Source organism: Leucoraja erinacea, unplaced genomic scaffold (genome assembly GCF_028641065.1).
Source record: "Leucoraja erinacea ecotype New England unplaced genomic scaffold, Leri_hhj_1 Leri_739S, whole genome shotgun sequence".
Classification (NCBI taxonomy): domain Eukaryota; kingdom Metazoa; phylum Chordata; class Chondrichthyes; order Rajiformes; family Rajidae; genus Leucoraja; species Leucoraja erinaceus.
Genome location: NW_026576662.1, coordinates 21,803 through 46,418, shown reverse-complemented (window position 1 = coordinate 46,418; position 24,616 = coordinate 21,803). Strand labels below are relative to the sequence as shown.

The 24,616-nt window shown below is 42.7% G+C and overlaps 1 protein-coding gene across 1 annotated transcript; it reads right to left on the bottom strand.

Annotated features, from left to right (window-relative positions):
• LOC129694633 (patched domain-containing protein 3-like) lies at window positions 1-23,169 on the bottom strand. The gene is made up of 4 exons (XM_055631367.1): window positions 22,265-23,169; window positions 13,335-13,456; window positions 10,380-10,525; window positions 1-3,650 (listed from the first exon to the last, which is right to left on the bottom strand). The coding sequence occupies exons 1-4, from the start codon at window positions 22,994-22,996 to the stop codon at window positions 2,017-2,019; spliced, it is 2,634 nt and encodes an 877-aa protein (XP_055487342.1). The 5' UTR covers window positions 22,997-23,169; the 3' UTR covers window positions 1-2,016.
• Between the last annotated feature and the right edge of the window lie 1,447 nt (window positions 23,170-24,616).

Genomic DNA, 24,616 nt, shown 5'->3' with positions numbered 1-24,616 from the left:
TCGGGGTTATAGTGCAGTAACCATTCAATTGAACAGGAACCTGCAAGTTTTAATGAGTTTTGCAATTGCAAGGAGAACAGCACAACAAACAGCAACGATTATTTTTAGAACAGGTACTGGCTCACAGCAGCGGACCACTTAAGAATTAACAAAACCATGAAAACATTTTCAGATGTAAAGGCAATATGCCTATGTTGACCATTAAACCAAACATCAGACATTTTAAGCTTATTTTACACCATTATTTCAGAGAGCAAGACTGCTTATTATGCCATTTATCACATCGGACTGTGTCAAAGGCATATATTTTCTGTCAATCAATTCCTGGGGTATATGTATATCCAAAGAGTTGACCCGCTGGAGTAGAGTAGCAAAGACGTGCATATGAGGACCAGTTTTTCCATTTCACACTTCGAACACTCTGCCATTTTATCTCCATTTATATTACATTGCTATATTTGGATTGCTTTACATTATTTGGATTGCCTTTGCATTTTGATTAAGCTCTGCCATCATAAGATGCAGAATTTGATTATCTTCTGGATTATCAAGTATATTTAATGTTACAGCTAAAAAACCCCCATCTATTTTCGGATGCCCATAGATGAAAGGCAGAACTTCAATCTGAGTTTCCTTTCTCATATGTTAACAGATATATTGCATCATTTGTTAGGGTTGCGAGAGAGATGACCAATTGAAGCAATTGTTATCCATATTGTGGCATTCAGGTTGCCTGAACACAAGAAAATAGAAGCAGGAGTAGACCATCAGGTTCCTCAGGCCTACCCCACCATTCAATATGATCATGAATAAAGTCACCCTTCATTCATCCATACTCGAAAGTAACATGCAATCCAAATTCTCTAGTGTCTTTTGATAAGATAACCATCTCATCTCAGGAATTTTCCTGGTGAATCTCTTTTGGACTGCCCACAATGACAGGATATATTCTTTCAGCTAAGGGACTAAAACTATGTACAATATTCCAAGTATAGTCTCATCAACACCATGTACAACTGAGCAAAGCCTTTCTATTCGTAAACACCAACCTTTTTGCAATGAACCCTAAAATGCTGTTTACCTTCTTAACTATATGTTGAACCTAGGTGCTAACTTTACTGATTTAAAAGTGGTGCATAGTGATGCACGCACTAGAATATCTAGATCACCATCACTCATTTACAGTCTCTCTCCATTTACATAACAGTCTGCCTTTAGATTATTGTTACTGAATTTCATGATCTCGCCCCTCCCCACGTTTTATTGTTTTTGCCTAATTATTCCATCTATCTATATCCCATTGCAGAATCAGAATGTCCTTACAACATGTCTTTCCACCTGGTTTTGTATTATTGGAAAACTTGGAAACCTAACATTTTTCTCCCTTCTTCAGGCCATTGATGTAAAGGGCAAACAACTGAGGGCCAAGAAAAAAAAATTCCTAGGGTAATCCAGTAACAATATCTCTCCATGCTGAAAAATGACACTGTTGAAATTATAAACAAAAACTACTCCAATTGGGGGGTTTTTCACTTCCTTCCAGTAAATATATACGAAAAGAAAATATTTCTTGAGACTAGGAAATTTCTTGTGACTTGAGAATTAAGGGACAGAAGTTTAGGGGTAACATGAGGGGGAACTTCTTTACTCAGAGAGCGGTAGCTGTGTGGAATGAGCTTCCAGCGAAGGTGGTGGAGGCAGGTTTGTTTTTATCATTTAAAAATAAATTGGATAGTTATATGGACGGGAAAGGTATGGAGGGTTATGGTCTGAATGCAGGTGTATGGGACTAGAGGAGAATACGTGTTCGGCACGGACTAGAAGGGTCGAGATGGCCTGTTTCCGTGCTGTAATTGTTATATGGTTATATGTACATGATTCTTGGACAACTAGAGAACAGAGAGTTATGTGGTGCTGTAGCAAGTAAGAATATTATTGTACCGAGACATATGCCAATTAGCACTCTTGACTCTTGAAAGAATATCACAATGAACTGTCTTTATTTTTTGATGAAGATCATCCTTGGTCATTTTTGGCACATAACTCTGTATTTTCATGTCCTTTATTAAAACGCACATTTGCATAGGACTTCGCTAGGACTGGATTTATGTGCTTGCCGTTTTCTCTAGAGATTCCAGAGAGAGTTAGAAAAACGGGCAGAAATACAAGACCATGAACTGCCCCAAAAGATATGACAAGAAACATGATTTTAAAAAACGTCCTAAATATATAACCTTTGGCAGCAGCCAACACGATAATACCCAGTATGGTTGAAAGAGCTCCCTGAATAATGGGATAGCCAAGAGCATACAATGCATCTACAGCCCTATCATTGCAATTTCCTTTGGCACTTGAAACATATGCATATGAAATGTGAGCTGAAAAATCCACTGAAAAGCCAATACAAATGACCAGATTAATCATTGATATTGAGTCTAAATTGACACCCCAGAAAGACATAAATCCAGCCACACCCACTAATACTGAGGCAGTAGCAAATGTGACCCACAGAGAACAAACTGGATTAGGTATTAACAATAAGGCAACAAGGAGCATGGCAGCAGCAGCCACAATTATATTCTGTATTGTGTTGGCTATTATAACAAGATATTGATCATAATAGATGAATGCTGAGTGATATACTAGCAATGGAATTCTACATTCCTTCGCTATTTCCCTTAATTCAATCAGTGTGTTTTTTTCTGCACCCGAAATATTGGTATTAATGGTCTGAATGAAAAAACGGGAAGCCTTAATGCTTTGGTTATTTTCTGAAATGTCAACATCTCGTTTGATTGACGGGAGAAACTGAAGGAATTTATATAAGTTTGTCATGAACATTTTTTCTGTGTTTATGGCGCTGGTGTTAGTTCTATAAACCCCAATGTAAGCACGAAGCCAGGACTCTGTCAGTTCACTATCTACATACGAGAGATTTTCAAACCTACCCATGCAGGTTTCAATTTCATCTCGCACACTGGAATCCCAATAATCTACAGATTCAGTAACAGCGACCATGACTCGTGGTCCAAACTCTGAGAAATATTCAATTGCATCGTCATAGAATGGAATCGCATATGAATCATCAAAGGCCAGATTTTTGAGATCTATTCCTTCTTTGATATGTAAACAGCCATAAATACTGCCAGCTAAATATCCTAAATACAGAAGAATCACAGCTGCCTTGGTCCATCCTTTTGTAAGGAAAGGACCATAATATTCTTTAAAGAAGAAGTAGACTGGATGTTCCAATTCTGTGCCTGTTTCCTGATTATAAGCACCACCTACACAACACCTTGTACTGAGTGTAGATTCTCCTTGTTTAGCAACCATTTCAACCTTTCTGAATGTCAGCCAATGCCTGTTACTGGCTTCTCTTCGTCCATTCAGTGCAAGAACAGCTCCAAAAAATGTAATGTTGTAAATGAAGCAGAACAGAACAGTTGTACCAGTGTAAATACAAAATGATTGCACGGATCGAAAAGGTGTCGCAATGCCAATATAAAAGGCCAGAACATCAGTCAGAGTGGTAATTGTGATGGAAACAGCTGCTTCCTTGTATGTCTTTGCCAAGCGATCTTCAACTTTATCTTTAACTTTTGTCCTTTGCCAGCTGGCGAGCATAACAAACATATCGTCCACACCGATACCTAGAGATATGAGAATGTGATGAATTAGTTTTATTAGTGAATAAAATCTAACATTGTCACTTGAATGACATGTAATGTTTGCTGATCAAGATTTCAATTGCTTTGCAGAGATTTAAAAGAGATGGGGAACTAAAATGTTCTAACTAAAAGCGGATAAGATGGCATCAAGTGCATTTGTTAAACTTCTTTCTGCCAACACAATTATGCTTCGGTATTACTTTGGATGGACAAATATAATGCTGCATTGAATCCGGAACTCATATGCCAAAGAAAGCATTGTAGCCATTATAGGTCATAGTGATATAGCACACAAATAAGCCCTCAGTCACACTATGTCCGTGACGATCATTGGGTACCATCTGTACTAATCAAGTTATCAAAAAAAGTAAGTCTGGTCCACAAGTGATGGCCCTAAATACACTGAGATAGTATGCACAGATTCAGCCACTTTGGCCAACAATTTCCATGCCAAACATGGAAATGCCAAATATGCCAAAACATATTAAATTATTAAGGGATTGGACAAGCTAGATGCAGGAAACATGTTCCCAATGTTTGGGGAGTCCAGAACCAGGGGCCACAGTTTAAGAATAAGGGGTAGGCCATTTAGAACTGAGATGAGGAAAAACTTTTTCTCCCAGAGAATTGTGAATTTTTAGAATTCTCTGCCTCAGGAGGCAATGGAGGCCGATTCACTGGATGCATTCAAAAGAGAACTAGATAGAGCTCTTAGGGCTTGTGGAATCAAGGGATATGGGGAGAAGGCAGTAACGGGGTACTGATTGTGGATGATCGACCATGATCACATTGAATGGCCGAATGGCCTACTCCTGCACCTATTTTCTGTTTCTAGGTTTCAAAAATAATGCCAGGTTACTAACCTCCAGTTGTAAAGGGACATCTAACAAGTGGGAGGGTTTTAACAGTGAGATGGGGAGATGTTAGTGCCAATATGTTCCTGATAGTGTCAAGAGCAAGGCTAGCTAGAATAGTATTACGTTATCCTGGTTGAAGGCGAATATTGAAGCTCTGATTGGGAAAAGAAGGAATTTGTCAGATATAGGCAGCTGGGATCAAGTGACCCTCTTCAGGAGTATAAATGATGTTGGCGTATATTTAAGCGGAGGACAAAAAGGAAATATGTGATAGCTTTAGTGAATAAGGGATAGGAGAATCCTAAAAGATTCTATAAGTATATTAAGAGCAACAGGATAACCAGGGAAGAGAATATATCCCTTTAGAATCAGTTTAGTCATCTATGTGTGGAGCCACACCAGATGGGTGTGTTGATCATGGAAATTGGGGAATTCAAGGTGATATCCTGAAGCATATTGACATTATGAAAGAAGAGAAGCTGGTGATCTTAAAATGCATAAAGGTGGATAAATGACTAGTAGGTCTTGGAGAGTGTATTAGAACAGATAGATGAAGGGTACAAGTCCATAGACCTGTTAGTTTGATGTCAGTGGTGGGCAAATTAATGGAAAGGATACTTAGAGATAATATATATAAGCATCTGGATAAACAGGGTCTGATTAGGAACAGTCAACATGGATTTGTGCCTGGAAGGTCATGTTTGACTAATCTTCTTGAATTTTTTGAATATGTTACTCGGGAAATTGATGAGGGTAAAGTAGTGGATGTTGTGTACATGGGAGATGCCAGAGAGTAATGGTGGATGGTTGTTTGTCAGGTTGGAGGCCAGTGACGAGTGGGGTGCCACAGGGATCTGTGTTGGGTCCACTGTTGTTTGTCATGTACATCAATGATCTGGATGATGGTGTGGTAAATTGGATTAGTAAGTATGCAGATGATACTAAGATAGGTGGGGTTACGGGTAATGAAGTAGAGTTTCAAAGTCTACAGAGAGATTTATGCCAGTAGGAAGAGTGGGCTGAAAGATGGCAGATGGAGTTTAATGCTGATAAGTGTGAGGTGCTACATCTTGGCAGGACAAATCAAAATAGGACGTACATGGTAAATGGTAGGGAATTGAAGAATGTAGGTGAACAGAGGGATCTGGGAATAACTGTGAAAGTGGAATCTCATGCAGATAGGGTGGTAAAGAAAGCTTTTGGTGTGCTGGCCTTTATAAATCAGAGCACTGAGTATAGAAGTTGGGATGTAATGTTAAAATTGTACAAGGCATTGGTGAGGCCAATTCTGGAGTATGGTGTACAATTTGGTCGCCTAATTATAGGAAGGATGTCAACAAAATAGAGAGAGTACAGAGGAGATTTACTAGAATGTTGCCTGGGTTTCAGCAACTAAGTTACAGAGAAAGGTTGAACAAGTTAGGGCTTTATTCTTTGGAGCGCAGAAGGTTAAGGGGGGACTTGATAGAGGTTTTTTAAATGATGAGAGGGATAGACAGAGTTGACGTGGAAAAGCTTTTCCCACTGAGTGTAGGGAAGATTCAAACAAGGGGACATGACTTGAGAATTGAGGGACTGAAGTTTAGGGGTAACATGAGGGGGAACTTCTTTACTCAGAGAGTGGTGGCTGTGTGGAATGAGCTTCTAGTGAAGGTGGTGGAGGCAGGTTCGTTTTTATCATTTAAAAATAAATTGGATAGTTATATGGATGGGAAGGGAATGGAGGGTTATGGTCTGAGCGCAGGTATATGGGACTAGGGGAGAATATGTGTTCGGCACGGACTAGAAGGGTCGAGATGGCCTGTTTCTGTGCTGTAAATTGTTATATGGTTATATTTCCCTGAAATTGTTGACATTGTACACTGTGAATGGCTCGATTGTAATCATGTATTTCGCTGACTGGCTAGCACGCAACAAAAGCTTTTCACAGTACCTCGGTACACATGACAATAAACTAAACTGAACAGAGTGATGGAGAAGGTGTTTGGTATGGCTACCTTCATTTGTCAGGACACTAAGTGTTATGTTAGTATTGCACAAGACATTGGTGAGATCACACTTGGAGTATTGTGCACAATTATTGGCACCTAGCTGAACGAAGGATGAAATTAAGCTAGACAAAATGCAGAAAAGATTCACAAGGATATTGCTGGGACTGGACTGCAAAGAGACTGGATCGGCTGGGTCTTTTTCCCCTCAATGTAGGTGACTGATGGATGACCATAAGATCATAAGATGACAGTTTGTTTTCTAAGGTCGAGGAATCTTTTACTGGAGAGCATAGACTTGAGACATAGAAAATAGGTGCAGGAGTAGGCCATTCGGCCCTTCGAGCCCGCACCGCCATTCAATATGATCATGGCTGATCATCCAACTCAGTATCCTGTACCTGCCTTCTCTCCATACTCCCTGATCCCTTTAGCCACAAGGGCCACATCCAACTCCCTCTTAAATATAGCCAATGAACTGGCCTCAACTACCTTCTGTGCAAGAGAATTCCAGAGATTCACCACTCTCTGTGTGAAAAATGTTTTTCTCATCTCAGTCCTAGCAATTTCCCCTTTATCCTTAAACTGTGACCCCTTGTTCTGGACTTCCCCAACATCGGGAACGATCTAGCCTGTCCACCCCTTAAGAATTTTATAAGTTTCTATAAGATCCCCCCCCAATCTTCTAAATTCTAGCGAGTACAAGCCGAGTCTATCCAGTCTTTCTTCATATGAAAGTCCTGACATCCCAGGAATCAGCCTGGTTAACCTTCTCTGTACTCCCTCTATGGCAAGAATGTCCTTCCTCAGATTAGGAGACCAAAACTGTACGCAATACTCCAGGTGTAGTCTCACCAAGACCCTGTACACCTGCAGTAGAACCTCCCTGCTCCTATACTCAAATCCTTTTGCTATGAAGTGAGAGGGGAATGATATTAACGGGACTTGTGGGGCAACTGTTTTCACACAAAGCATGAAGGTAAATGAAATGAGGTTCCAGAGGAAGTGGTGAGGCAGGTCAAATTATATTGTTTAAAAGTAACATGTAGAGGAAAGGTTTAGAGGATTATGGGCCAAATGCAACCAAATGGGACCTAGGTCATGATGGATTCCATGCTGTATTACTATATGATCTGTAGCTGTTTATACCTTTGTGATTCATGTGGTTATTCAGATATTTGTCAAATGTTATGCGAGTATTTGTTTCCATCATTTTCTCAAACTGCTTTCTGGATAGTAAATTTGAGAAGAGTTTAATCTCAGCAAGTGTGAGATGTTATACTATGGGCGGTCATATGTAATGGGCAAGTTAATGGCAAGACCCTTAACAGCATTGATGTACAGAGATCCAAGTCAATGGCTCTCTGAAATGTGCAAGACAAGTAGATAGGGTGGTAAATAAGCATATGGTATGCTTACCTTCATTGGGCATGACATTGAGTATAAGAGTCACTTTGGTTAGGCTACATTTGGAGTATTGCGACGATAGACACAAAACGCTGGAGCAACTCAGCAGGACAGGCATTGCGTTAGTTCTAGCCGCCCCTTCCCAGGAAAGATGTGGAGGCTTTGGAGTAGATGTAGAACGTTTACCAGAATGCTACCTGGAATAGAGAGGATTAGCTAAATGGAGAGGTTGGACAGTAGAATAGGGTACAGTCAGAACCTTTATCCCAGAGTGAAAATGTCAAAGACTGGAGGACATAGCTTTAAGATGAAAGGGGCAAAGTTTAAAGGAGATGTGATGGGGAAATTTTATTTTTGCACAGAGGGTTGTGGAGGTCTGGAACAAGCTGTGAGGGGATGCTAATGAAGTAATTGCTATATGCAGGAAATGAAGGTGTAAGGATCATATGCAGGCTGTTGGGAATAGTTTATTTTGGCATCATGTTCGGAACAGACATGGGCCGAAGGGGCTGTCCCTGTGCTGTATTATTCTTTGTTCCATATAAAATTACGAAGTGAATGGATAGGATAGATTGTCAAGAGTATTTTTTTCCAGTGGTGGAAATGTAAAATATTAAACTGCGTAGATTTAAGGTGAGAGGGCAAAAGTTGAAAGGATATTACACAGAGTGCGGTAAACAACTAGATACAGCATCGATAATTAACAGGCATGTAAACAGACAATATGAACAGGCAGGGAATAAAGGTCCGAAGAAGGCTCTCGACCCGAAAAACGTCAGCTATCCATTTACTCCAGGGCTGCTGCCTGACCTGTTGAATTACTCCAGCACTTTGTATCCTTTAGGGAATAGAGCAGGGGTCGGCAACCTTGATCTGCATAGGGACCAGGACGCATGTCTGTGAGTGGATGGTGGAACACATCTATCACGTGTACACATGGATCCCGCCCCCAATGGCAGGCATCAAATCATGTGTTCACAGGTAAACAATAATGCTGGAGAAACTCAGCGGGTGAGGCAGCCTCATTTAATTATTGCATGTCTCACCCGCTGAGTTTCTCCAGCATTTATGTCTACCTTCGATTTTTCCAGCATCTGCAGTTCTTTCTTAAATGTGTTCACAGAAGGTGCATGGCCGTTTTTGATTAGTACAGGTGTGAGGGGTTATGGGGAGTAGGCAGGAGAATGGGGTTGAGAAGGAAAGATAGTTCAGCCACAATTGAATGGCAGAGTAGACTTGATGGGCTGACTGGCCTCATTCTGCTAAATTGATCCTGAAATACCACATACTGTATTTTAAGACTAAATTTTCCAGATTACCCCTTTGCATCGCACTCTCAAAATTTAGAGTTGTGATCACTATCTCCAAAAAGTTCACCTGCAGATATTTCAACTTGTTCCACATTCAAGCAGGTTTATCTTCTACTGGCTCTGTAACTAGGTACATAACTGGTTGGCTTTGAAGACTGCAAGCCTGCCAGCAGAGCTCTGCCAGAATCCTCTAGAAGGAATAGAGCAGCCATAAGTACAACGTGATCAACCCCAGACTTGGGCTTCACAACAGTCAGGATCATTAGTCAGGCTTTCAGAACTTTGGAGATAATAACAAGCCTGTATGTTTATGTCAAGAATGCACAATTGCATCATAATCTGTATCTTGACTTTCTATTAAAATCCATAATGGGTAAAGTGAAGTCACAGGAGATAACCATTTTATGTAAATGGCAGTGGGAAAACAGTTGGGATTAAAACCACTAGAAGCTTGAGGAATGACAAGACAAAAAGTTGGGATGGAGGACAAGTTTCAGTCAGATTCAAATTCAAATTATTTTATTCTCATATGTGCCAGAGTGTAAAGGGCCTCACGAGCATGCGACCTGCATGCGGCAAGCGCGACCAAACCGGAAGCGGGGGCCGCGCGGAGGTCGAGTGAGTGACGTGAAGTTCAAGCCAAGTCCGCGCGTGACGTACGGCGTCAAGACGCTGCGCATGCCCGTCGAGGTGGTGCGTACGCCGTCGAGGCAGCTGCGGGCCGGCAGGCCGTTGCTACGTGGAATTTTTGAAAACGGTCAGTTTTTCGGAGCCCCGCGCGATGTCGGGACCAGCTCTGCACAACTCCATAGGGCTCTGGCGATCGAAGTGGGACTGGCCCCACGAGGCCGTATGGCTCAAGCGACCACGTTAGGTCGCGCTTTCCGCATGGAGGCGCATGCTCGTGGGACAGGCCCTTAATGAAATTCCTTGTTCACATGAAGCTCACAAGGTAAACATTGTCTATATATTAATGTTAAATAGAAAACTAAATATAATAAGTGCAAATCAGCAGAATGGTGCATAATTGTGGTGCAGTCAAGGTCTTGAACATTGAGACATTTGATTGTGGCTTTAGTACGAGAAATTAAGGGTGACAATTGTTTAGATTTTAACCATGCTTATAGTGTTGAGGTAATAATGACTAACCTAGAATTAGAAAAGGTGCATTGGCTGTATTGATGGCAAATTCCACCCCACAAAACAGCAGCAGCCCAAATCCCGATAGTACAGCAAATCCAGCTGATATCACTCCCAGAGCAGCAACCCAGACTTTATTCCTCACACAGTCAGACCTGAAAAAAAAATGATAGGCTTTGATAAGACAAAATATATTTTATATAATACTAGACTAAGTGGGATCCATTGGGTCCCACGTTCACACGGGAGGGCTGGTCCCCCAAAGCAATATTCCACCTCTCCACCAATTCCAATATTGGTGGCCAGTGGGGGGAGAGGGAGGTTTCTGGAGCGCTAGTATGGTTGTGGGCTGAAGGGACTAGTTTCCAGAGGGCTAGTATGGACATTGTGGGCCAAATGGATTATTGGGGTGGCAGCTCAGTCACTCAAGCCTGATGTGCTGGCAGCTCACTCACGGCTGGTGGGCTGGCAGTTGACTCACGGTTATTCCTTGAAATTCCATTTCAAGCAGGGTGCAGGCCACAAAATTCAAATGCAGTTTCCTACCCCTTCAAGCAGTGTGCAAGGCCACCAAATTCAAGTGCAGTTTCATACCACTTCAAGCAGGGTGCAAGGCAAACAAATTCAGGTGCAGTTTTCTACCACTTCAAGCAGGGTGCAAGGCCACCAAATTAAAATGCAGTTTCATACCATTTCAAGCAGGTTGAAACCACCATAAAACCACAGAAAACTCCATAAAACACCACAAAACACTACACTCACAGTTCAGTAGACATTCAGCGTGTTCAGGTGATTCACAGCTCAGACATGTCGTGACCTCTCCCTCCCCCATCTTGTAGAGACTGAGCCACACCCACACTTCCGGGTTTTATAATCCCTCCCCCTCCCACCGGAAGGAGCGTGGCCATTGTGGCGTGATTGACAGGAGAGATTTTCAATATTTTTTTTAAACTCATAACACTTTTATTTTTAATTGATGGGAAGAATCCTCTGCACCTGATGAGCGGATGAGGAATGAGTAAGATGGCCAAAAATCACAGCCGTTAGTAGCATTTTATCTAAAATCAGATAAACAGGGTCTGATTAGGAACAGTCAACATGGATTTGTGCCTGGAAGGTCATGTTTGACTAATCTTCTTGAATTTTTTGAAGAGGTTACTAGGGAAATTGACGAGGGTAAAGCAGTGGATGTTGTCTATATGGACTTTAGTAAGGCCTTTGACAAGGTTCCTCATGGAAGGTTGGTTAAGAAGGTTCAACTGTTGGGTATAAATGCAGGAATAGCAAGATGGATTCAACAGTGGCTGAATGGGAGAAGACAGAGGGTAATGGTGGATGGCTGTTTATCGGGTTGGAGGCAGGTGACTAGTGGGGTGCCTCAGGGATCTGTGTTGGGTCCTTTGTTGTTTGTCATGTACATCAATGATCTGGATGAAGGTGTGGTAAATTGGATTAGTAAGTATGCAGATGATACCAAGATAGGGGGTGTTGTGGATAATGAAGAGGATTTCCAAAGTCTACAGAGTGATTTAGGCCATTTGGAAAAATGGGCTGAAAGATGGAGTTTAATGCTGATAAATGTGAGGTGCTACACCTTGGCAGGACACATCAAAAGTACATGGTAAATGGTAGGGAATTGAAGAATACAGTTGAACAGAGCGATCTGGGTAAAACCGTGCATAGTTCCTTGAAGGTGGAATCTCATATAGATAGGGTGGTAAAGAAAGCTTTTGGTATGCTAGCCTTTATAAATCAGAGCATGGAGTATAGAAGCTGGGATGTAATGTTAAAATTGTACAAGGCATTGGTGAGACCAAATCTGGAGTATGGTGTACAATTTTGGTCGCCCAATTATAGGAAGGATGTCAACAAAATAGAGAGAGTACAGAGGAGATTTACTAGAATGTTGCCTGGGTTTCAACAACTAAGTTACAGAGATAGGTTGAATAAGTTAGGTCTTTATTCTCTGGAGCGCAGAAGGTTAAGGGGGGACTTGATAGAGGTCTTTAAAATGATGAGGGGGATAGACAGAGTTGATGTGGACAAGCTTTTCCCTTTGAGAATAGGGAAGATTCCAACAAGAGGACATTACTTCAGAATTAAGGGACAGAAGTTTAGGGGGAATATGAGGGGGAACTTCTTTACTCAGAGAGTGGTAGCGGTGTGGAATGAGCTTCCAGTGGAAGTGGTGGAGGCAGGTTCATTGGTATCATTTAAAAATAAATTGGATAGGCATATGGATGAGAAGGGAATGGAGGGTTATGGTATGAGTGCAGGCAGGTGGGACTAAGGGGGAAAAAAAAAAAATTGTTTGGCACGGACTTGTAGGGCCGAGATGGCCTGTTTCCGTGCTGTAATTGTTATATAGTTATATGGTTAACAGTGCAAACAGGAAGTTGTCAAGTTTAGACTTTTAATTATTTGCCATTTCAAACCAACTACCACCAACTACCAACTACCACCAACCATTTGCAGTGCCTCATTTCAAAGCAACCACCACCAACCATTTGCTGTGCCTTATTTCAAACCAACCACATTTTCATTTTCAAACCACATTAAGGGCACTCAAGGTCAGTAAAACCACACTCACAATTTAGTAAGCATGTGTTCAGAGTTATTCACAGCTCAGACTGAGACGTGACCCTCTCGCTCCCCCATCTTGCAGAGACTGACTGAGGCACTCAATACTTCCGGGTTTTATAGTCCCTTCGGAAGGGGTGTGGCTTTCAGGAGAGAGAATCTCAACATTTTTTAAACACTAATAACTCTTATTTTTCATTGATGGGAAAAATCCTCTTGTCCTGTGCAGCGGAGGGGGACTCTGAGTAAGATAGCCAAAAATCAGTCGTAAGTGACAGCGTTATTTCTAAAGTCAATATATAGAAGTGGCAAGATCAGACTTTTAGTAATATAGATATTCAATGAAAATGCATTGCAACAAAATCAGACAATAACACATTTTACCTCATGCAAGACTGGATGGAAAAAAAGATTGAAAGAAAATAGGTGATCGAGAACAACGGAATAATTCTTTTCGAGTTTTTTTCAAATTCTTCTTGTCTTGATACCGATGTGAAATAAGACACCTATATTTCAACGACAAAGGTTATATAATTATATAACGTAATGCAGAATTATGCTCAAACAAATCTCAAGTCACCTCAATTCATTTTTTATTTTTTTTAAATCAATTGCCATTTACTTCATCTTTCATCATACATAATAAAGGCATTTCTTCAAATCTAGTATCAAACCACAGAAGTAAATATTGTCATTTCATGAGGAAAACGTACTGGCTTTTTGGTGCCCTAACTTAACCTTTGGTATTAACCTGCATAAGATTAATGCTGATGAACAATACCCATTATCTTTTCAGTTTAAACAGATACAAAGATGAATAGTCAAATCTTTTAAATCATTATTCAATAACTACTGAAGGGATCCTGGAACCAGCATTCAATATCATATTTCCTAGTTTGGAATTCAGAAAAAGCAGAGTATATTTTGATAAGGTTCATCATATAGAATTGGGTAGATACTGCTACTTCATTTAGGTTAAGATTTAATGTCCTAAGTTGCGCTCTGCAAAATGTTGCTAAATTCAATTTGGAACTCCTCAGAAATTCCTGGGGATCACTATAATTACTGCCCACCTTAATTAATGCAACACAGACGGAAATCATTTAGCATATTAAATTTGTGCTTCTTTCAAATAGAGCAACCCTATCAGTTGTATTCCTCTACCTATTTCCCTGGAACCTATTGATTCTCACAGGAATATTCTGTGCATTCATTATTTTGTACAAAATGAACTGCTATTCCTTCCCAGGTACTCAGCCCCCTACTGTACTTCCTGTACACACTGGACTGTGTGGCTAGGTTCAGCTCCAACTCTATAATCAAGTTTGCTGATGATTCTGTGGTGGTGGGCATGATCTCAGACAACGAAGAAAAGGCCTACCGGGAGGAGGTGGCTGATCTGGCACTCTGGTGTCAGGACAACAGCCTCCTCTTGAATGTCATAAAAACTAAGGAGCTGATTGTGGACTTTAGAAGGGCACAACACCCACGGACGTACACACAACTGGAGATAAATGGGGATACTGTGGACAGGGTGAGCCGCTTTATATACCTGGGAGTCCAGATCACAGGGGATCTGACATGGACATACACACTGCCACACTGGTGAGAAAGGCAAAGCAGTGCCTTTACCACCTCAGGCAGCTGTGGAAATTCAGAGTCTCTCTGAGGATCCTTCAGTGCTTCTACTCAGAGGCTGTAGAAAGCATCTTGTTCGGCAACATCACAATCTGGTTTGGAAACTGCTCTGCCCAGGACAAGAAGTCTCTGCAGAGAGTAGTGCGTTCTGCCAAACGCACTATGGGAACTACACTCGCCCCCCCCCTGCAGGAACTGTATATTAGAAGGTGCAGATCCAGAGCCAGCAACATTATGGGGAACCCCTACCAACCCAGTAACAGACTGTTCCAGCTGCTAGGTCAGGCAAACGCCTCCGCTGTCATGCTGTGAAAACAGAGAGGATGAGACGGAGTTTCCTCTCACAGGCCATTAGGACTGTAAACTTATCTCACCAGGGACTAATTTACTGTTGTGATGTGTCTTTTTAAAATTGCTGGGGTTTTTTTCTAATATGTAAATACTGGTTCTGTTCTGTTCAGTCGGCATAAAACAAGTCACAAATGTGTAACAACTTCAGTATATCAGATTCTGATTCATATTTATTGTCACATGCACCATTTAAGGTGCAGTGATATTTGAGTTACCATGCAGCCATACAATTAAAAGAACACAACACAATTAAAGAGAATAGAACTTAACATAAACATCCACCACAGTGATCACTGTGATGAAAGGCAATAAAGATCAGTCAATCTTCCTCCTTTTTCTCTCCTCTATTCTTTTTCTTTCCTGTTTCGAGCTAGATAATATTCTCTCTCTTGCTAGAGAAAAGCAAGAAATTCTCTATTTCTTGCTTTTCTTACTCTTTTTTTTCTCTACTATTAAATTAAAAATAAGAAGTTGTACATGAAATGTAATATGTTATTTATATTTTATATTATTGTACATCACTTCTAATAATAATATTAAAAAAAAAAAAAATTAAAACCTCCCTCCTTCAATAGGTCAATGCAAAAGCTTTTCTCCGTACCTCGGTACACGTTACAATAAACTAAACTAACTAAACAGTAAATTGTTAACTGTAGTCAAGACAGATGCCAATAGTGATGTCCCCCTTTCTGGTCGGGACCTTTCTTAGGAGTCTGCCTGAACAATTGAGTTAATCCAGCACCTTGTGTCATTTTTTGTGAACCAACATCTGCAGTTTCGCTACAGCTCAAGAGCCAGGAATGGAACCAAAAAAAACATTCAGCTGCATGATAGAGGAAGCCATAGTCCAATGTCGACTGCTGGGGTATATTTGGAGTATATTGTTAACAACAGAATGACCGATCAGTTTTGGGCAAGAACTGTTCATTAGATTTATGAATCAAGTTTCTGAAAGGGTCTCAAGCCAATTAACAATATTGGATGATGACCCAAGAATAGATAGCATTGAAAGGAGTGCAAGTAAAAAAGTTGAAGATCTATATTAATTGATTAATAAAATGGTGCCAAAGAGATGTAATTAGTCAGGCCAAATGGAAGGTCATCAAACATAGACATACTGCATTCCTAATTGGTGAAAATCTATATATGTCAAGGGAAATAATATGTAAATTGCAGATATTCTGGCCATAAATAATAAATCTTTTGGGATGCGAGTGTGGGCCTGGGAGCTGGATGACGGCAAATGTCTTCATTTAAAATTCTTATGTTTATATTCAAATCTAGTCCACCACCGATTTTCTGGCAACTGGTGGTCCGGCACCTCCTTTGATCCGGACAAAATTACGAGAGGGCACTTGAAATACCCCCTGGAACTCCCCTTCGAAAATGTGGCACCTAGGCCGGGTGAGGTGTCCGATATCGATCCGATCGGGACTTCCACAACCGATCGGCAGATTCAATTTGCCCCTTGCAGCCAGGACTCGGGAACTCCGGCCCAGCCGGAGCCAGTAGATCCCTTCCCATAGATGACTTTTGAGGATGACTTTGCGGGTCGGTATCATGGCCCCTCGGCAGCCTAGGCAGACCGTTCTGGTACCGTTTGACTACTCTAGGAGGTCATGACCTCTGTTGGTCTGGCAAAATGGATAATCCAGCAAAGCTCTGGAATGAAGAGTGCTGGAAAATGGGTGTTGGACCTGCACTTTTACCAGCTCCCCCCTCAGCCCCCTGGCTCCAGAGAAAACACTCTCAAGTTTCCCCAAAGTCACCTAATAGCTAATAACCCTCTAATCCACAGATCATTCTGGGAAAACCTCTTCCACACCCTCTCCAAACCCTCCGTATCGTTCTTATAATGGGCAACCAGAACTGTATGCAATGTGCCAAACGCAGCCTCATTAAAGCCCTACAAAGTTGCATCATGTCCACTCTCATGGAGCTATGGACTTGCACACCACAATCCCTCTGTATATTAATGTCGTTAAGAGTCTTGTCATTACCTGTATACTTTCCCCTTTTGTTCAACCTCCCAGAGTACAACCCATCACACTTGCTCGGACTAAACTCCATCTGCCATTTCTACACCCATTTCTGCAGCTGATCCTGCGCTAGACTTCCACAGCCTTCCCCACAGTCCGTGACGACAGCAATCTTTGTGTCATCTGCAAACTTACAAACTTCACATTCGTCAATGTGAAGGTGACCCAACTGTAAACAAAGTCAAGTTTTCACAAAAGAACCGGAGGAACTTGGGGCAGTCATTGGAAGTGTCTTGAGAGCAGTCGGTGTTACCGTCGAATAAGTACTGAAGGTACTGTTGTGTATGAAGGTAGACAAATCTCCAGGGCCTGATCAGATATAGCCAAGGACATTGCAGGAGTCCTGGTTGAAATTTATGGGTGGTCCTTAAATACGGGAGAGGTGCTGCCCTCCAGTGGCAATGTTATGCCTCTTTTCAAGAAGGGCTGCAGGGAAAATGCCTGGAACTATAGGCCGATGAGCTTAACATCTGTAGTTGGAAAGTTACGAGAGATTATTCTGAGGATTAAGTTATACAGGCATTTGGATGGGCAAGGGCTGATTAGGGATAGTCAGCATGGTTTTGTACGTGGGAGGTCATGTGTCACAAATCTGATTGATTTTTTTGAAGACGTGCTCAAAAAGGTCAATGAGGGCAGAGCTGTGGATGTTGTGTACATGGACTTCAGTAATGCATTCGGCAAGTAGGCTGCACTGGAATTTTAGATCACATGGGATCCAAGGAGAGATAGCTGAATGGATAGCAAATTGGCTCCATGGAAGGAAGCAGAGGGTAATGGTGAAAGGTTGCTTCTTGGACTGGAGGCCGGTGTGCCTCAGGGTTCGGTGCTGAGCCCCTTACTGTTTGTCATCTACATCAATGATTTGGAAGAGAAAATGTAGGGCAAGATTAACAAGATTGGGAGGAAGATGGCAGCGCGCACAGTCGCAGCGGCTCGAAGCTCTCCTTCGGTGCTTTTTTTGTTTGTTTTTGTTTGTATGTCTGTTTGACAAAGATACGTTTTGTCGTGCGAATCTCACCTTCAGCCGACAGGATCTTCTGATTATCGGATTACAGTGTAAACAGGCAGTTAAGTGTGTTTTTCTGCATTCACGCAACATACCGGAGGAGATAGCCAGGACACCGGGCTCTCCGTGGATTGTTGTCGGCCCCAGCAAACGCCGGAGACTGAGGAGGCACAGGAAGCAGAAGTGTGGTCGCCGGTCCGGGCTACTCGCTAGGCTAAGGCAACAACCACATAAACCACCGCTACCCAGCATCATTATCACCAACGCCAGATCCATCACCAACAAAATGGACGAACTAAGACTACAGGTCGCCGCAAACAAATTCATCGCGAACAGTTGCATTCTGCTAATAACAGAGACGTGGCTACACGCACTTGTACCGGACGGAGCCATTGAGCTAGCAGGCCGCACAGCATTTCGCTGGGATAGAAACAAAGACTCCGGAAAGAGCAAAGGAGGGGGGTTATAACCATATAACAATTACAGCACGGAAACAGGCCATCTCGGCCCTACGTTCCTATGCATCTACGTTCACAACAACTGGTGCACAAATACCACAATCATAGACAGACACTGTTCTGCTGATTTGGAGTACCTGACAGTTAGATGCAGGCCTTTCTACCTTCCACGTGAGTTTACCGTGGTCATAGTTACAGCTGTCTATATCCCACCGAATGCTAATGTTAGCATAGCCCTAGGCTACCTCCATAGCACTATCAGCAAACAAGAGAACACCTACCCCAAAGCTGCCCATATCATAGCTGGTGATTTCAATCACGCAGACTTAAAATCAGTTCTCCCCAAGTTTGAACAACACATCAAATGTGCAACCAGGGGAGAAAATACATTAGACGAGGCCTACTCAAACATCAAGAAGGGGTTTAGAGCCACACCACTACCACACTTAGGACAGTCGGATCACCTATCCATTCACTTAGCACCAGCATACACCCCCCTCAGGAGAAAAGCTCAACCCACCACCAGAACTGTTAAAACTTGGCCTGAAGGAGCTTCCTCACAGCTACAGGACTGCTTTGAAAGGACAAACTGGGACATTTTTGGAAATCAGGACTTGGAGGAGTACACATCCACGGTACTCTTTTACATCCAGAACTGTGTTGACAACGTCACCGTCGACAAACTCATCCGGGTGTACCCCAACCAGAAGCCGTGGATGACAAAAGAGGTCCAAACTCTCCTCAAGGACCGCAACACCGCCTTCAGGTCTGGCGACGGAGCCCTGTACAGCGCTGCTAGAGCCAACCTGAAGAAAGGCATCAGGGATGTCAAAGCGGCCCCAAGAGGAAGATAGAGGACCACTTTAACAACAACGATCCACGGCGGGTGTGGCAGGGCATCCAGCACATCACCAACTACAAGCCCAGCAACAGCACGACGGCCGACGGCGATGCCTCACTGGCAGAGGAGCTGAACTGCTTCTTTGCTCGCTTCGAGGCAGAACCAGAAGAGCTCATCACCATTCTCCAACCAGCCCCTAACAACAACAAACTACACCCTCACTGTGCAGGAGCATGAAGTGAGGCGGGTGCTCAGGGCGGTGAACCCGAGGAAGGCTGCCGGCCCGGATGGCGTGACAGGAAGGGTTCTGAAGGAATGTGCAGACCAGCTCACCGAGGTCTTCACGAAAATCTTCAACCTGTCCCTGTCCAAATCCATCATCCCACCGTGCCTGAAGTCTGCCACAATCATCCCACTACCAAAAAAGCCTGTTATCAGCGGCCTTAACGACTACCGACCGGTCGCTCTCACACCAGTCATCATGAAGTGTTTCGAGAGGCTGGTCCAGCAGCACATCAAAGCCAGCCTCCCGCCCACCTTCGATCCACACCAGTTTGCCTACAGAGCAAATAGGTCCACTGAGGATGCCATCGCCACTGCTCTTCACACTGCACTGACCCACCTCGAACACCAGGGGAGCTATGTGAGGATGCTTTTCATTGACTTTAGCTCCGCTTTCAATACTATCATCCCCAGCAGACTGGTCACCAAACTCATGGATTTAGGACTCTCCCAACCCATCTGCCTCTGGATCAAGGACTTTCTGTCTAACCGCCCCCAGACCGTCAGACTGGGCCATCACCTCTCCACCCCCATCACACTCAGCACCGGCTCCCCACAGGGCTGTGTGTTGAGCCCCCTCCTCTACGCCCTCTACACCCACAATTGTGCCCCCGCCCACTCCACCAACACCATCGTCAAGTTTGCGGACGACATGACTGTGGTTGGACACATCTCAGGAGGAGATAAGACAGCCTACAGGGAGGAAGTCCAAAGACTGGCAGCGTGGTGTTCAGACAACAACCTCATCCTAAACACCACAAAAACAAAGGAAATTATCATAGACTTTCGTAAGAACAGTGCAGCCCTCAAACCCCTATTCATCAATGGGGACTGTGTGGAAAGGGTCTCAGACTTCAGATTCCTGGGCACACAAATTACGGAGGATCTCTCCTGGACTACAAACACCACCACAGCAGTCAAGAGGCCCAGCAGCGACTCTACTTTCTGAAGATCCTCAGGAAAAACAACCTGGAGGAGAAGCTGCTGGTGTCCTTCTACCGCTGCTCCATCGAGAGTGTGCTGGCGTACTGTATAACCACATGGTATGCCAGCTGCTCTGCAGCGGACAGGAGAGCCCTTCAAAGGGTCATCAACACCGCACAAAAAAATCACTGGCTGCCCACTGCCCTCCCTGAAGGACATCTTCAGCTCTCGCTGCCTTGGCAGGACAGCCAACATCCTAAAGGACACTTCCCACCCTGGACACAACCTGTTCCATCTACTGCCCTCTGGCAGACGGTACAGGTCTTTCAAAACTCGCACAAACAGACTCAGAGACAGCTTCTACCCCATAGCCATATGTGAACTTAACAATGCAAAATAAGAAATAACACTCACATTCAACTGAATGGCTCTACCTCAGCTGCTATTGTTATTTATCTGTAATTTTTTAATTTTTTTATTATATGTATGTATTTTTACCTTATCTTATATATTTAAAACTGCTCTTGTGAATCACACCGTGGGATTGACTTTTAAATTTCGTTGTACCATGTGCAATGACAATAAAGAGATTCATTCATTCAACAAGTTTGCTGATGATACAAAAGTGAGCTGTTTTGCAGTTAGTGAAGATGGTTGTGAAAGGGTCTGGATTGATTGCCCAGGTGGGGGGAGGAATGGTTGATGGAATTTAATACATAGAAGTGTGAGGTGTTGCATTATGGGATGTCGAACAAGGGCAGGACCTAAACAGTAAATGTTAGGCCTCTAAGTAGTGTTGTAGAGTGGAGGGATCTAGGAGTACAGGTGCATGGTTCTTTGAAGGTCGGGTCACAGGTGGATAAGGTAGTCAAAAAGGCTTTTGGCACTTTGACCTTCATCAGTCAGAGTATTGAGTATAGAAGTTGGGAGATCATGTCGCAGTTGTATAAGACATTGGTGTGTGCATTTAGAATATTGTGTTCTGTTCTGGGCAGGAAAGATATTGTCAAGCTTGAAAAGGTTCGGAAAAGATTTACGAGGATGTTGCCAGGACTAGAGGGTGTGAGCTATTGGGAGAGGTTGAGTAGGCTGGATCTGTATTCCATGGAGCTCAGGAGGATGAGGGGGTTTCTTATAGAGGTGTACAAAATCATGAGAGGAATAGATCGGGTAGATGCACAGAGTCTCTTGCCCAAAGTAGGGGAATCGAGGACCAGAGGACATAGGTTCAAGGTGAAGGGGAAAAGATTTAATATGAATCTTAGGGGTAACTTTTTCACACAAAGGGTGGTGGGTGGGTGTATAGAAGGAGCTGCTAGAGGAAGTAGTTGAGGCAGGCAATATTGCAATGTTTAAGAAACAATTAGACAGCTACGTGATAGGACAGGTTGGAAAGGATATGGACCAAGCGCGGGAAAGTGGGACTGGTGCAGCTGGGACGTTGTTAGCCGGTGTGGTCAAGTTGGGCCGAAGGGTCTATTTTCACACTCTATGACTATCACACGAGTGCGTAATTACCCATTTTCCCCACACAAACGGGATTCACTCCTGAAAGGAGAATGAAAATTGAAAGAGCGGCAAAGAACTCCACAGACTGAATTTCTGTCATGCACCATAACGTTGGCAGAGGTTTACAGGAAACCGAAACTCAAAGCTATAACCAGATCACAGAGTCACTTCCCTCTTGTGTAATTCAATGTCACCGTTTAGTTTTAATTACAAACTATTCATCTAGCAGATTTACACAAATACAGTTAACCATAAAATCTAACCTCAATGTCCTTCTGGTTCATCAGTTCCTTAGGAAAGACGGAAAGGAAATTTTTGAGCCACAGCAAATTTTTCGCTTTCATTTCTTCATTATCTTCTTGTAAATAATATTTCAGTTTAATCGCCTTTGCTGCTGCAATGATATTTCCGTTTGGTTTCAATTCTACACCTCCGACAGTTGAACCAATAAAGACGCCGTTCATTCTCGGATAAGTAAACTCTTTGCTACCCAACGAAGTAAGAATGAGTTTTATAAAATTTAAATTTGCATTTGAGAAACAAGAGCCCGATTCCCGTGCACAGAGAGAAGAATAGTTCCACGTCACATTGTTATTGTCAGCAATACGAAGCTGCTTTACTTTTTCATCGAGTGCTAGAATCACATTAAGTGCATCACTGGTAAGGATGTTGTTACCTTTTGATACAGCAATAAAAGAAACATATGTCCCCTCCGTGTAAAGTCTCTGTGCAAAGAAGAATTCAGAATCATTGGTTGGAAAATGTTCCCGTATAAACTCTCTCTCGGACTTTGCTGGTCCACCGACGGGTGTGAATTGCTCTTCCAAATCATTGGCTTCAAGTGCTGGCAAAAAATAAAAACCCACTCCCAGTCCTGCGGAAAGAAGCAGAGGAATTGTGAAGAACCACCAGGGATTTCTGCCAACGAAACGTCCAAGTTTCTCAAACCCTTTACAGAGGGGTTTCTCAACGCAGTCTGTCTGACAAGAAGACATGATGAAAATTCAGTAAAACTGCAAATCTATTACTTCTTCAAAATGCCGGTTTTAAGCACATGAAAAAACGGCGCTCGGCAGATCATTGTGCGTGCTTACTTATAGATGGGTGTAGCAAAATGGTGTAATCCAGTAACTGCAGGCTGTGGCATTCAAACACACCCACACACACACTGCCATCTATCTGTTTCCCGGAGGTCGTTCCGATTCTGCTGCCTCGCCCATTCTGCTTTGGGCCTCGGCTTAACCCAAAGTCAATCGACTTGCCTTGACAAGTATCTAGTCAACTCCTTCATGTATAAACGTTGGAGAACGACTGATTTTTTTATTAGCAAAAGGAATTGCACGTCAGGAAAAGGCTGCAGCAAGCAAGGGCTATTATTTATGTGAAGAATTATATTGCAAGAGCTCAGACAATTAAAATAAAATGTGACTTGTGTTAGGAATTATTCATCTGGACATCCTTGTGCAAATTAAGTGAATTATAGTCTAATTTTCCATTTTTTAAAAAATTTAATGAGTTTCTATATCCACCATTTGTTTTTATATTTAAAACCAACCACATTGAAAATAAATTAAAGATAAACTTGTATCAACATTATGTAAACATTGCATCATCCACCCACCATTTTTCATCTTTTGACAAGAACTTGTCCAGCAATTCACAAAATGGATATTAAGCAATTCACAAAATGGAAATCATTCCAATGTGGCGAATAGCGATCATAACATTGCATCAATGTTGCTTGAAGTCACACCTAGAGATCGCAATATTGGTTGCGGTGAGCCAAGGTTCTGAATCTAGGATTGTCAACCCTGGGTCTGAAACTGGATCATTGTCACATAGGAGAATGGGTTGAAGAGGCTGTAGATGGAAGCCTTCGGAAAGCCTTTGATAAGGTACCGCATGTGAGGCTGCTAAAGAAGCCCATGGTATCAAAGGGAAGATACTAGCATGGATAGCAGGTTGGCAGGATAGCAGAAGACAAAGAGAGGCGATAAAGGTTTTTTTTTTCTGGTTGACCAGTGACTAGCAGAGTTCCACAAGGGTCGTTGCTGGAGCCTCTACTCTTCAGATCTACTTAAAAGATTGAGGGGGGATCTTTTAGAAACTTATAAAATTCTTAAGGGGTTGGACAGGCTAGATGCAGGAAGATTGTTCCCGATGTGGGGAAGTCCAGAACAAGGGGTCACAGTTTAAGAATAAGGGGGAAGTCTTTTAGGACCGAGATGAGAAAAACATTTTTCACACAGAGAGTGGTGAATCTCTGGAATTCTCCGCCACAGAAGGTAGTTGAGGCCAGTTCATTGGCTATATTTAAGAGGGAGTGAGATGTGGCCCTTGTGGCTAAGAGGATCAGGGGGTATGGAGAGAAGGCAGGTACGGGATACTGAGTTGGATGATCAGCCATGATCATATTGAATGGCGGTGCAGGCTCAAAGGGCCGAATACCTACTCCTGCACCTATTTGCTATGTTTCTATGTTTCATATTGTATATTAATGCTTTGGATGAGGGAATTGAAGGCTTTGTGGCCAAGTTTGCAGATGATACAAAGATCAGGTGGAGGAGCAGGTAGTGCAGAGAAAGCAGGGGCTCTGCAGTAGGACTTCGACAGGT

Bases quoted from the DNA above. Each gene is read 5' to 3' on its own strand.
- LOC129694633 (XM_055631367.1), bottom strand. From the start codon at position 22,996: ATGTCTTCTTGTCAGACAGACTGCGTTGAGAAACCCCTCTGTAAAGGG. The intron at 10,526-13,334 runs GTAAAATGTGTT...TTTTTTTTTCAG, and splicing joins TCCATCCAGTCTTGCATGAG to GTCTGACTGTGTGAGGAATA. The intron at 3,651-10,379 runs GTTAGTCATTAT...TCATATCTCTAG, and splicing joins TGCACCTTTTCTAATTCTAG to GTATCGGTGTGGACGATATG.